At 42.5% G+C, this 13559-nt stretch overlaps 1 protein-coding gene across 1 annotated transcript in view; it reads right to left on the bottom strand.

Annotated features, from left to right (window-relative positions):
* CAMSAP2 (calmodulin regulated spectrin associated protein family member 2) overlaps positions 1-13559 on the bottom strand; it is a 136976-nt gene that overhangs the window by 108109 nt on the left and 15308 nt on the right. The window contains exon 2 of the mRNA XM_088447898.1: positions 2583-2842. Within this exon, the coding sequence (XP_088304024.1) occupies positions 2583-2842 (260 nt within the window). The remainder of the gene's footprint in view (positions 1-2582; positions 2843-13559) is intronic.

Genomic DNA, 13559 nt, shown 5'->3' on the forward strand with positions numbered 1-13559 from the left:
CATCTCTTGGTAGTAGAGTTGAAAAATGTAATAACTTTACATCTAATTAATCAAATGTTGTTTAGACATTATCCCCAGGGCCTATCCTTTTAGCAGATTTAGATACACCCAGCAGAGTACTAGCACATCAGTCCACACATTACACAATCTAATCCCGCCACCCCTGTGCCACCTCCTACCTCTTCCATTGTGTGACCTAAACATGCCAGGCTGGGTTCCAGTGCAGAATGAGCCACAGGGGCTGCATATTGATGCCATCAGTGTGGTGTCACAGGTGTCTTTGTACTGAGTAGGGCCCATTTACGTGCTCGGCACCAAAACATTTGTCCCCCGTGTCCCCACTTATGGGAAACCCTGTATATAGTAGGCTACGCTGTAAGATTTTATAGAAAAAAAACATGAAGTTTCCACCATAAGTCTAGCTGTAATATATCCCAAGAAGGAAAGTGTAATTTGCACAAGAAATAAAGAGAACAATTATTCTTGCAACATCCTTAATGACAGAGACTTTGAACTCAAAATAATTATCTCTCTTATTAGGCTTTGATATTGTTGCAGTGTAATTAAACCAGCTTAATCCACATTTGATGCTCAAACAATATTAGTCAGTCAGCAAATTGCCCATTATTAACTGCTGTCCATCATCACTAGAGAATGCATAGTGCATTTCCCTGTCATCCAACTGTGTCTAGTGTACTTGGTTACGTATCTAAATATTATTAGAACATAGGGCTATACCTCTGGTAGTGGTTTGTCTGTATTTATGTTTTACCATTTTGAAATGTGTTTGTACTTTTTATAGTAAGAAAATAATTTTTATTAACAACTATTCAAGACTCCCTCTTTCAAAACACATTTAAGCAAAGAAGATTAAAATAATGGGTATGCATTTAGTTTATTCACAAGGCAAGGAAAAAAGTACAATTTGTTTTTCAAAACAGGGGTGCCCAAGGGGTCTATGTACTAAACTTTAGAGAGATAAAAGTGGATGGAGATTAAGTGTTCACTCTAGGTCCGGCGCCCGACCTAGAGAAAGGTCACATCTGCGCGCCTAAGGGGGCGCGTCTTTAAGACGCGTCCGATTTTGGTCACTCTTGGGGGCATGCCCATCACTTACTGACATGCCGAGCTGCCCTCAAGCGCTGCTGTCAGTGGGAATGGATGCTGGGCGCATGCGCCCGGCATCCATTCACCGGCGGTGACTGCTACACTGCGACCCGCGGGTGGGGACGGCACCCACAAGCTGTTTCAGCTGGGCGCCGTGCCGGAGGGCAGGGTGCTTTTTGCCCTTCAGAAATAGGACAGGGTGCGGCGCCACGCTAAATCAGCCTAGCAGGAACGCTAGAGATAAAGTACCAACCAATCAGCTCCCAATTCTGGGTACAGCCTAGTTGATGTATTGGACAATTTGTCATTTTAGGACAAACTGGAACGACAAATTGTCCACATCGTTCAGCATGTATGCACTATTGCGCATACCCGCGCATTGTATCTTCAGGTCAGCATGCAGTGCAGGCTAATCTAAATCTAATCTAAAGATTTTACGGCTGTCACCATGGTTCTGGATGCGATGGGGGAACATCATATCGGGCAGTCGTACACCAGATCATGGAGTGTGTACGGATCGGCCGATATATCGTCCAGTCGCATCTGTCGTCACTGGGTACACACATCGCCTAGTCTGTACCCAGCTTAACTGTGATTATTCAAACACAGCCAGATAAAGTGACAGTTAGGAGCCGATTGGTACTTTATCTCCATCCACTTTATCTCTCTCCAAGGCTTAGTACATAAACCCTTTATTTTATATCACATTTATTGCCATTCATATCAAATAAAACATGGTGTTGTAGTGGGGTTGTCTATAAAACAAAATAACAATTATCAATAGAATATTAATTTTAGAAGCAAAATCCAGTTGTGTATTTTCTCTCTCACTTAATACTGTCTTATACTATACATAGAAGGAAATATTTTTCTAAACATGAAAAAAAGAAATGTATCTCAATCCGTTCTTTAAGGACATGCAATGTTTCTGCAACTGTATTAGAAGTGACAAAAAGTAAAACAGAGAATAAAAGTTCAAGCAAGTAGATAAGAAATGATTGAAAAGGCAAAGCAGAGTAGGGATGGACTTCGACCATCGATGACTTGCAACCATTGATGGTCTATACCCAATGGCAAGTGGGGTTTTTCCTGCCATCAATGGTGCAGAATCAATGCTGCACTATTGATGGCGGCATCCGATGATTGAAAGAAAAAAGAAAAACAAACCATCAGTGGTGCTGTTCCGATGGTGGCGGTCACCACAATCATAGCCCTAAACCATTGATTGTTTTAAAACCATCGGCAGAAAACATCGACCATTGATGGAGCTGCCTTCGATAGCCATCACTAAAGCAGGGGGAAAAAGCCTGAGATTATTGTAACTTTATATATAGCTATAACATCAGACAATAATCAGCAAATTGTATTATTGACCCTCCACAGTCCTAAAACACTACCTGGTATCAGATCACTTTATTACCCAATGTTTAAGAAATTCACCTAAAATGCAATCAGCCACTATCTTGGACTCTTACCATTTGAATGGGCTTTTTTCTAAGGTCCCTCTCTGTCACCAGCTTTTCACGGTCAGTAACATAGAGGCCGCGCTGTGCCAAGGCCTGGATGACGGCATCATGCCCCAGAAGAGGTTTGGCGGTGTCACTCTTAAGAATGAGGCTCCCTGCTCGGCAGAACAAGTCTGCAGAGAGCAGAAGGTTCACCACTGGTGGCTTTATGTGCTCCTGGTCATACTGATCGGTGTAGAAAGGCTCCTGAAGTTCCACCGGGACATTTTCTGTGGGTGATCAAAAGATTCATTCAGTAAAACTCACAATTGTTTCAGAAACAATAAAGGATTACATTTTCTGCATAAACTTAATTATTTTTCTGACCATAACAAAATTCAAAGGGCTATATTTGCAACTTTAGAAGTAATTTCAGTTACTGTATTTGATCCTCATAGGTAACTTGTGCCCCACATTTGTAGGCAATTAGGAGGAAATCCAATTGTTTTATTGCGGCTGCAGCTCCTATTTAAAGAGACAGAAGCTGTTCTATTGTTTTTGGGTGCCCATGACTATCACAGATGTCGAGCCCAAAATGCAGGGGATTAGCCGCGTAAAGCATCTAATCCCCGTCTAAAGAGACAGTTATGGTGCTCAAAAGCCCTACTATGGGCGGATTTCTAATCAGACCTTAGGTGGCTATGAGCAAAAATCCACAATAAGTAATGGGTGCCTGCGGTACTCTCACCCAGTGGCACAATTAAAAAATGTAATAGTTCCCGTCACTTTAGATGGGAGCTACAGGCGCCCATAAACAAATGAATTACCCCCTTTGATTACCCCATCCAAAAAAAAAATTATTTATGTCATGAACAACCTTAAAAAATGGAAAACCTTGTGCTGATCAACCACAGACAGTATCTTTATGCAACAATCATGGAAATTAGATAAAAATGACCACTTTAACCAGCCACATAAAGGTGTAGCTGATCTGACTGACTCATCGATTCTTAATAATGTGCTTAAAAATTTTTATTTGGACATTATATACATGGTAATACAGTTACAAAATAGCAAAAGGTTTAACATTTTGGACAGTTTACATTAGCTTAGGGTCGGTATACAAATACAGGTTCAGTCTCCCATATCCAAATGCTTTATTCAGAAATGCAGACATTTTTTTGGCATGACAGATAATGAAACCTTTGTTTTTTGATGGTCCAATGTACACAAAATTTGTGTAAGGCACAAAATTATTAAAAAATATTGTATAAAATGACCTTCAGGCTGTGTGTATAAGGTATATATGAAACATAAATGAATTTCATGAATGTACAAACACTTTATTTGAGCCTCAAAATTATTGAAAATATTGTATAAAATTACCTGCAGGCTGCGTATAAGGTGTATATAACACATAAATGTGTTCTGTGTTTAGATTTGGGTTCCATTCCCAATATATTTCATTATGATATGCAATTATGCCAAAATACAGAATATTCCGATATCCAAAATACCCCTGGTCCCAAGCATTTTGCTAGAAAGATTTGGCTAGTAAAAGCATTTTGTATATGGGAGACTCAACCACATGTGAATAATGGCCTAGTAGGAGGGAGCCTACGCCTTACTAAGTAATCCAACACTTATGGCTAAATTTTCATTAAACTCTATAGTTCCTTCATAAATTTCATGTGTATGGCCAACTACCATTGTATAATGAATATATCCAACCAATCAAGTCACTTCATACCTCCCATCTTTAACTTCAGATTTTAATCACATTGGAAAAAATTTAAATGTGTACAGTATATGGAAAACCTAAAGCAAACACAAGGAATAAGTACATACCATGTTATCTAACCTTCACCTTTATGCTGCTCTGCTACCTTGCTGGTAGATTTAATTGCCATAACTGGTCAGAATTAGATCTTTCAAAAGAATTTAATTAAAGTGGATATAATGACTTTTCAGGAAGATTTCTGGAAATACGGATAATTTTTTCTTTTGTAAGGAAAGAAATAAGTCTAATGCGCGCACGGGCTGCTTAGTTTAAATGTTCCTAGTAATTACACTTATCTGTCAGAGCAGATTAGGAAGAGGCTGTGAAGCATTACAAGGCCCCAGACTGTAAAGTGCTCATCAGACTCATTCACTGCAGAAGAATCCCAACACGTTTTCGCCTCTTTGGTTCATATTCTAGATTTGAGAGTGAAGCTGAATTTAGTGCCTGATTCAGAGATGCGGCTGTGCAATTCCGTCCATTTAAAATGCAAAAGGTGGTGTCACACACCTCCTTGCTGTATTTGCGTGATCCCAGCGCTGCCACCCAGGTCGCTGCCTGGGGTCACCATCAAAACAATCGCGACCAGGAAGTCTACGTGCACCCATGCAGACCCTGTCCTCATCCCTCCCGGAAAATGGGGGAGACACGCCCACGTTTCTGGGAACACTGCCAGGGAACACCCCCACTCCACCTCCCAAACGCCGCAGCCTGTCAATCAGACTGCGGCTGGGACACACTGCGAGCTGGCTCGCAGTCAGAGGGCTGCACATGTACAGTACACCTGCTGCGCATGCGCAGTCCTCCAAACATCAGAGATGTGCGCCAACCATCAGGTTAGCGCACATCTCTGAATCAGGCCCTTAGTACGGACATGTTAAAACTACGGGGGTTTATTTACTAAGTTTTGAGTTGTAAAACCAGATACTTCTGGGTGTTTATTCCTGATATTTAAAAGGGCAATGCTTTTGCTAGAAAGATTCGGCTAGTAAAAGCATTGCTGTTTTAAATAAATCGGGCACAGAAGTGTCGACAACCCGACACTTAAGGTGCCCATACACGGTGCGATAGGCACCTAGCGCAGCGATGGCCAATCCAACGGACCCCACACACGGAGCGATCCGCTGCTCGACTGTCCAATATGGCGCCCCCCCCCCCTTCATAGCGCTGTATGGGATCGTACATCGCATCACCAGATCTTATGTGCAGCATGTAAGATCTGGAGGGGTGATGTACGATCCCATGGGAGAGCGCATGGTCCAATATCTTGCCCACACACGGTACGATATAGCAGCGATATCGTGCCAATCCGTTGTATCGGCTGCTATATTGTACAGTGTATGGGCAGCTTTAGTAAATAAACCCGAAAGCTCTTACACCAGAACAAAAACATGGGTCATCATTTTTTTCGTACACGTATTTACAATTGTAATTGACAATGCTGGTATTGGTACCAGTTCAGCACTGAAGGAACCTTACAACTTTGAATAAACAAGTTGCCCACTGTAAATGCTGCGTTGGTCTGTCAGTATTGTGACCGGTATCTGCCCAACACTAACAGCATACTATGATGCCACAAACCACAGACAGAGGAAGACAAGTAAGAATAAAGAGATTAAATAGGGAGTGTAAACAACTATTACGGCTTCAAGTTTATACTAATAAGTTCTGCTAATTATGCCAGTACGTAGTATGTAGTATTTTTTTCAGAATTCAGAATGTGTAGCAGACACACAGCAACAATAAAACAACCAGGGACACCAGCACCATTTTGTGTCCTTCACAAGAACCAGTATTTCTGGAGGCCTTGTACAGGGTGTCCCTAAAGTCTGGACTCAGACAAAAAAACATATTTTCAAAAAATGAAATGACGTGCATTAAATTAATCTGCTATCTTTCGATATGGTCATCCTTCACGTTCACTGAGAAGTACCACTTCAATACTTCCTTCTTTCGACAAAGCCATATTTAATGTATGTTAGTAAAAAAAATATAGTTAGAGATTTCCTATGTGTCCAGACTTTAGGGACACCCTGTATAGATATTCAGATATTTTAGTGATACATTCTGCGAGGGAGGCAAGAGATGAATACTGAGACTGTGGACTGGCTGCTACAAATACCTTTTCAAATTTCTCTTACAAACCATCAGAATAAATTAAGTGTGGGAGTTTACCTTTCATACAGTCATACTTATATATGCTTACTAGTAATCTAATACCTCTTTTCCACCAAAAACTTGAGTCCGACCTGGGTTTTCAGACATGGTTCCAACCCAGGTCAGACACCATTTATACAGCACCATCGATCTGGATTATTCTCAGGTCAGCCCCATTCACACTGAACCTGGGTCTGCCCTGCTAAACTTGGGAGGTCATAAAATGTAGGAGGTGACTGCTCCACAACTACCAATGACCTAATTTTAGGCATGACAGAGGTCGGATAACCCGGGTTGCGCCATTTACACTGCACCATTACCCAGGTCTATCCTGGGTCCGACCCTGGTAGCTACCTGGGTTGGATTGCTTGGTCACTAGACCTGGGTAATTTTTCAGGGACCCTTTTACACTGAGCTGTGACCCGTGTAGACCCAGCAAAAACCCAGATTTTTTGCTCTGGTGTAAAATGGGGTATAAGCGAACATTCATATGTTATGTTTTACCAGTTCAAACTGACTATCTACTGATGTTCCAATTGATAAATATAGCTAAATGCACAGGTGAATACAAGCTATGCTTCTTAATTGGCAAATTATATAGTATGTATTAATGTAACAACAATTATGCATTTACTTACTAGTATAAATTAATCATCCTTCATGACATCCACAAATCACAGTTTGCAATGAGGCTGAATAGAGATCAAATGGGCTCACAACACCTGTATGAATCAGATTTAATGGCAACTACACCCCAATTAGGCTAATTATATGATTTGCAAGGGGGAACAATGCTGGCTTTACACTAGAAACATCAAACAAGTAATAGCAGTTAAGTGATTAAAATTCAGTTGTATCCTATGTACAGTCCAGACACAATAAATATACACAACACAGAAGCTTAAGTACACATTGATTCTAGCATATACAGGGCCGGAACCAGTTCCACCTTCTCCGGCCCACCTAACCCCGCCGCCGCAGGGAGGCTCCATGGACCAGAACGGGAGATGGAACCTGTTCCACCTCCTCCGGCCCACCTAACCCCAGCGCCGCAGGGAGTCTCAATGGAACCTGTTCCGCCTCCTCCGGCCCACCTAACCCCGGCACCGCATGGAAGCTCCATTATTTTATTTTTTTTAACAGCGGGCGCTCGGCTCCCTCCCAGCAGCGCCAGCCGGATGCTGGAGCTCACACCTCCCTCAGTGCACTATGGGAGAGACGTCATGACGTCTCTCCCACAGTTCCGAGGAGCGGCCAGCCAGATGCGGACGTGGGAGCGCGGCTTAAGGCAAGTATAGTGGGATTTTTCCTTTTTTTACCAGTATAAGCAGCTTCACTACTAGGGGCACTACATCTGGGGGCATTGCTACTGGGGCCACTACTACTGGGGGCATTGCTACAGGGGCACTACTTCTAGGGGCACTGCTACTGGGGGCACTACTATATCGTCCATACTTAATAGGGACCCCACAGACCTTAATCCAGCCCTGAGCATATACTACCTAGTACAAGTCATGTGATAATGACTGTAACGTGTTCCTTCCACTGCTAAAATGAAGGATTTCACAAAGAGAATATTTCTTAAGGGCAATGACAAAAGCAGAATAGTGATCAGTGACTAATTCTACCCACCGAGTTACCAATTAGGGCATTTCGCTATAGAGCCCTATTAGTAAAATGGTTGAAGAGACTAATATATATATATATATTTATTTATTTTACTGATGCTGAATAGAATATTAAACAAGTGGAACTTGTGATTTTTAGGAAAGTACAAAATAAATGCACACAAGTGGCAGGATAGAATGTGTCAGTGCTCCCAAATGAGAATACAACACTGCCTTTAACAAATATTTCATTGTGTAATACCTCTATCCCACAGAGCAGCAGGACGATTCCTGAGGTATCCTCCTTTCTAACTTCCAAATAATGCACCCCAATATACTATCCACAAACAACCTACACACTACAGCATCATAATCAGAAATGGCAGCATAAGACTGCCCAGGTAAACATCCTTCCAACCGCACTCACAAGCACAGTAATGTGAGAAGTGATATGGACACTTTAAAAGGAATTGTATTAAAAAATTAAGGATAATTCCCCCCCTCCCAAAGTACAGTCAGGGAAATGCTAATAAAGTGTGCAATTATCTGTAGCTGCTTTGTTTCAAATATGAGCCCCCTGCATTTGATGCATCACTAAGTAATTACAGGTTGAGTCTCCCATATCCAAATATTCCGAAATACAGAATAATTTTGGCATGACTGAGATAATGAAACCTTTGATTTTTGATGGTTCAATCTACACAAACTTTGTCTAAGGCACAAATTATTAAAAATATTGTATAAAATTACCTTCAGGCTGTGTGTATAAAGTGTATATGAAACATAAATGAATTTCATTTCTGTACACAAACTTTTCTTGAGCCACAAAATTATTGAAAAAATAGAATAAAATTACCTGCAGGCTGTGTATATAAGGTGTATATAACACATAAATGCATTCTGTGTGTATATTGGGGTCCCATTCCCAAGATATTTCTTTATAGCATGCAAATATTCCAAAATACGGAATATTCCGTTATCCAAAATACCCCTGGTCCCAAGCATTTTGGATATGGGAGACTCAACCTGTACACAAGAACACGAAAATGAGACATCTTTTCTGCCCCTTGCACTGCACTGTACAAACTCCTACTTCCTTGCATGAAATTGCTCTGCGCATCTTCACAAAGTGAACGCTCACATAAGTGCCATTTTAGAGTTTCTCTGGTGTTTGCGACAGAATCAGTATGCATGACAGGCGGCCGCAAGGCTGGCAGTTCAAATCCTGACGCCGGGAGACCGGCAGCAGTGAAGATTTAGGCAAGTAAAACTAACCCTGACCCGCTCCCTAACCCTCCCTTAGGGGTGCCTAACCCCAAGTACCTAACCCTAACCCCCCCCTTCCCCTAGCCTAACCCTAACCCTCCTGGGGGGGGGGGGGTTGCCTAACCCCAAGTCCCCGGGAGCCCTAACCTAACCCTCCCCTCCGCAGATGTCCGCGCCCGGCTTACCTTTGTTCGGTATGCCTGGCGTCAGGTTCCCGGCGTAGGGATAATAGGCGTCAGGATTTCGACGCCTATCAATAGAACCCTGCCGGGATTAGACAGTCGGGAAGCCAGCGGTCGGCATTTCGACCGTCATCTTCCTGACTGCATCCCGTTTGCGACAGGGGGTAATTCAAGTAAGTGCTATGTTGAATATTTCCAGTAAGGAGTGCCTGGAGCTATTCAATTGTCCCCATCGCGCCCTACACTTACAGTAATTTGAGAGATGCAGTTTACTGCACTAGTTCAGTCAGATTTCTGCTCACACTTCAGGAGGATGCGGGCAGATATCCTCTAGGCGGGGGCTAACAGCGTGGCCAATTGAATAGCTCCAGGTAATCATTACCAGCGCTATTAAACATCACATTTAATTGAATTTCCCCCTTATGACTGAGGAGGCCCTGAAGAGAGAAAAAAGGGGCAGTATGAAAAAGGCCAAGTACGCAAATGTGGCTCATGCAAACCTGTACATTTGGTACTATGTTAGTGCGTAATTACAGGTTATTTCCGGTCACTCTCATAGGAATTAATGGGGGAAGCGCTGATTGGCTGAAAGCCTGGGAACCGTAACTCTCAGCCAATCAGCACTTCCCCATTGATTCATGGCCAATAACAGCACTGTTAAATTGGAGCCTGTGGGTGATATTTAATTTTATCACAGTTGAGTAGCGTTCCCGCTAGGTTGTTTTAGCGGGGCACTGCGCCCTGTCCTTCTTCTGGAAGGCAAAAAGCTCCCTGCCCTCAGCGCCCCGCTAAGACAGCCTGCGGGTGCCGTCTTCACTCGCGGGTCGCAGTGTTCCGCGAGTGGAGAAAATGTGCGGTGACCCGGTCACCGCCGGTGAATAGACGCTGGGTGTATGCGCCCGGCATCTACTCTACCTGTCAGCAGTGCTTGGGGGCAGCCCGGCGTGTCCGTAAGTGGAGGGGACGCCCCCAAGAGTAACGAAAAGGGGACGCATCTTATAGACACACCCCTTTTCAATGACCATGCCCCTTTTTGGGTGCGCATATGGAAGTGCCCTTTCTAGCTCTGGCGGAGTGAACACTAGTTGAGGAAGCAATAAGTATGGTACTCCCCATGAAATTAAAGTCTACCTATCCGTCAAATAAGTAATTTGTGAGAAGAACATATACAGGTTGAGTCTCCTTATCCAAAATGCTTGGGACCAGAGGTATTTTTGATTATGAAATATCTTGGGAATGGGACCCAAATCTAAACACAGAATGCATTTATGTTTTATATACACCTTATAAACATAGCCTGAAGGTCATTTTATACTAGGTTTTTAATAATTTTGTGCATCAAAAACTGTGTGTACATACATGAATTTCATGTATGTTTCATATACACCTTATACACATAGCCTGAAGGTTATTTTATACTATATTTTTAATCATTTGTGCTTTAAACAAAGTTTGTGTACACTGAACCATCAGACAGCAAAGGCTTCACTTTCTCAATCATGCTAAAAATATTCCGTATTTCGGAATATTTGGATATGGGAGACCCAACCTGTATTTCAATAACTGGCAGCTTTTAAAAAGTGTAAAAATTCCACCTAAAATCAGTGCTGCTTTCAATCTACACCATCTAAACATGGGATGAACTTTGCCTTGTAAACACAAATAGGAGGTCATTCTGAGTCCGACACAATGCTGATGTTCATGAAAGGTGGCATCATGCATCTAGACCCCTAAAAAGTTAACAGCGTATGTGTGCCACAGTGTGTGCGCACAGAGTTGCAGGACCGATTCAGCCGCACGGACTCTGGAACCTATTGAGCGTTCCTGGGTGGTGACTATTCAGACGGACAAAGATCTTCCATCTCATGAGTGTGTTATGGTAGTGTCGCAGGAGTGGTTTTGTACTCAGACGTTTAATTGCATACATTGGAGGCCATACTCTGATGTAGACTCTGGGGCTTGTGCATGCATGGGGCTGATGTAGCATGGGGCTGGTGCAACTCCTGATGTTGTTTCCTATGGTTGAGGCTGCAGACAACATTGGCGCCCCAGTCCTTGTGCATACAGGCGCACGGTTGTAAACCAGTGGTAGGGCTTACACTAGCATTAGCATGTCACAGACGTGTCAAACCAAGATTGGTCAGATCCCATGAGACATGTAGCCAAGGTACCTGAACAACTACAGGTAGAGTATAGCTTTTCAGGCCTATCTTCTCTGACTATTGCCAAGTTATCTTGCCCAGAAAATAAATCTAGAGGTTGCGGACCACGGATGATCTAAAATTCATAATTCTGAAAAGTCTGTATATATTTATGATTTTATAAATACTACATATGTATTGAGATGGCTTATGGAAACTTTGTGCACAAATGGTATAAATACCATTTGTGATAGATATACAGTGCCTTGCAAAAGTATTCACCCCCTTTGCATTTTTCATGTTTTGTTGCCTCACAACCTGGAATTAAAATGGATTGAATGAAGGTGTGCATCATTTCATTCACAGAACATGCCTACAACTGTGAAGTTTTTTTTTTTTTATAGTGAATCAAACAACATTTAGGACAACATAACAGAAAACTTCAGCATGCATAACTATTCACCCCCCTAAAAGCAGGATTTTATCGAGCCACCTTTTGCAGCAATTACAGCTGCAAGTCGCTTTGGATAAGTCTCTATGAGCTTGCCACATCTTGCCCCTGGGATTTTTGCCCGTTCCTCAAGGCAAAACTGCTCCACCTTCATATTGGATGGTTTCCGCTTGAAAACAGCAATCTTCAACAGCAATCTGACCACAGATTCTCAGTTGGATTGAGATCTGGGCTATGACTAGGCCATTCCAACACATTTAAAAAAGTTTCCCCTTAAACCACTCGAGTGTTGCTTTAGCAGTATGCTTAGGGTTATTGTCCTGCTGGAAGTTGAACCTCCGTCCCAGTCTCAAATCACAGGCAGACTGAAACAGGTTTTGCTCATGAATATCCCTGTATTTAGCACTATTCATCTTTCCCTCGACTCAAATCAGTTTCCCAGTACCTGCTGCTGAAAAACATCCCCACAACATGATGCTGCCACCACCATGTTTCACCGTGGGGATGGTGTTCTTGGGGTGATGGGATGTGTTGGGTTTGTGCCAGACATAGCGTTTTCCTTAGTGGGCGAAAAGTTCAATTTTAGTCTCATCTGACCAGAGAACCTTCCTCCATACATTTGGGGAGTCGCCCACATGTCTTTTGGCAAACTCAAATCGTGTCTTCTTATTTTTATCACTAAGTAATGGCTTTTTTCTGGCCACTCTTCCATAAAGCCCAGCTCTGTGAAGTGTACGGCTTATTGTGGTCACATGCACAGATACACCAGTCTCTGCTGTGGAACTCTGCAGCTCCTTCAGGGTTACCTTTAATCTCTGTGCTGCCTCTCTGATAATGCCCTCCTTGCCCGGTATGTGAGTTTTGGTGGGCGGCCCTCTCTTGGCAGGTTTGTTGTGGAACCATGTTCTTTCCATTTGATGGTGTTTCGGGGGATCATCAAAGATTTGGATATTTTTTTTTTTTTTTTTTATAACCCAACCTAGGTTTGTACTTCTCAACAACTTTGTCCCTGACTTGTTTGGAGAGCTCCTTGGTCTTCATGGTGTGATGCCTCTTGCTTAGTGGTGTTGCAGCCTCTGGGGCCTTTCAGAAAAGGTGTGTTTATACTGACAGATCATGTGACACAGATTTTACACAGGTGGACTTCATTTCACTAATTGACAGATCATGTGACACAGATTTTACACAGGTGGACTTCATTTCACTAATTATGTGACTTCTGAAGGTAATTGGTTGCACCAGAACTTTTGAGGAGCTTTATAGCAAAGGGGGTGATTACATATGCACCTGCCAATTTTCAGAATTTTATTTATAAAGATTCTTTTTTTTTATATCTACTCACATCTGGTGGCTGTACCTAGTCTATCAGAGTCTGGGTGAGGTTGACATTTTTGATATATCCACATATCCAGGTCACTTGGTG

Source organism: Taudactylus pleione, unplaced genomic scaffold, assembly GCF_031769625.1.
Source record: "Taudactylus pleione unplaced genomic scaffold, aTauple2 ptg000444l, whole genome shotgun sequence".
In the NCBI taxonomy this organism is placed as follows: Eukaryota; Metazoa; Chordata; class Amphibia; order Anura; family Myobatrachidae; genus Taudactylus; species Taudactylus pleione.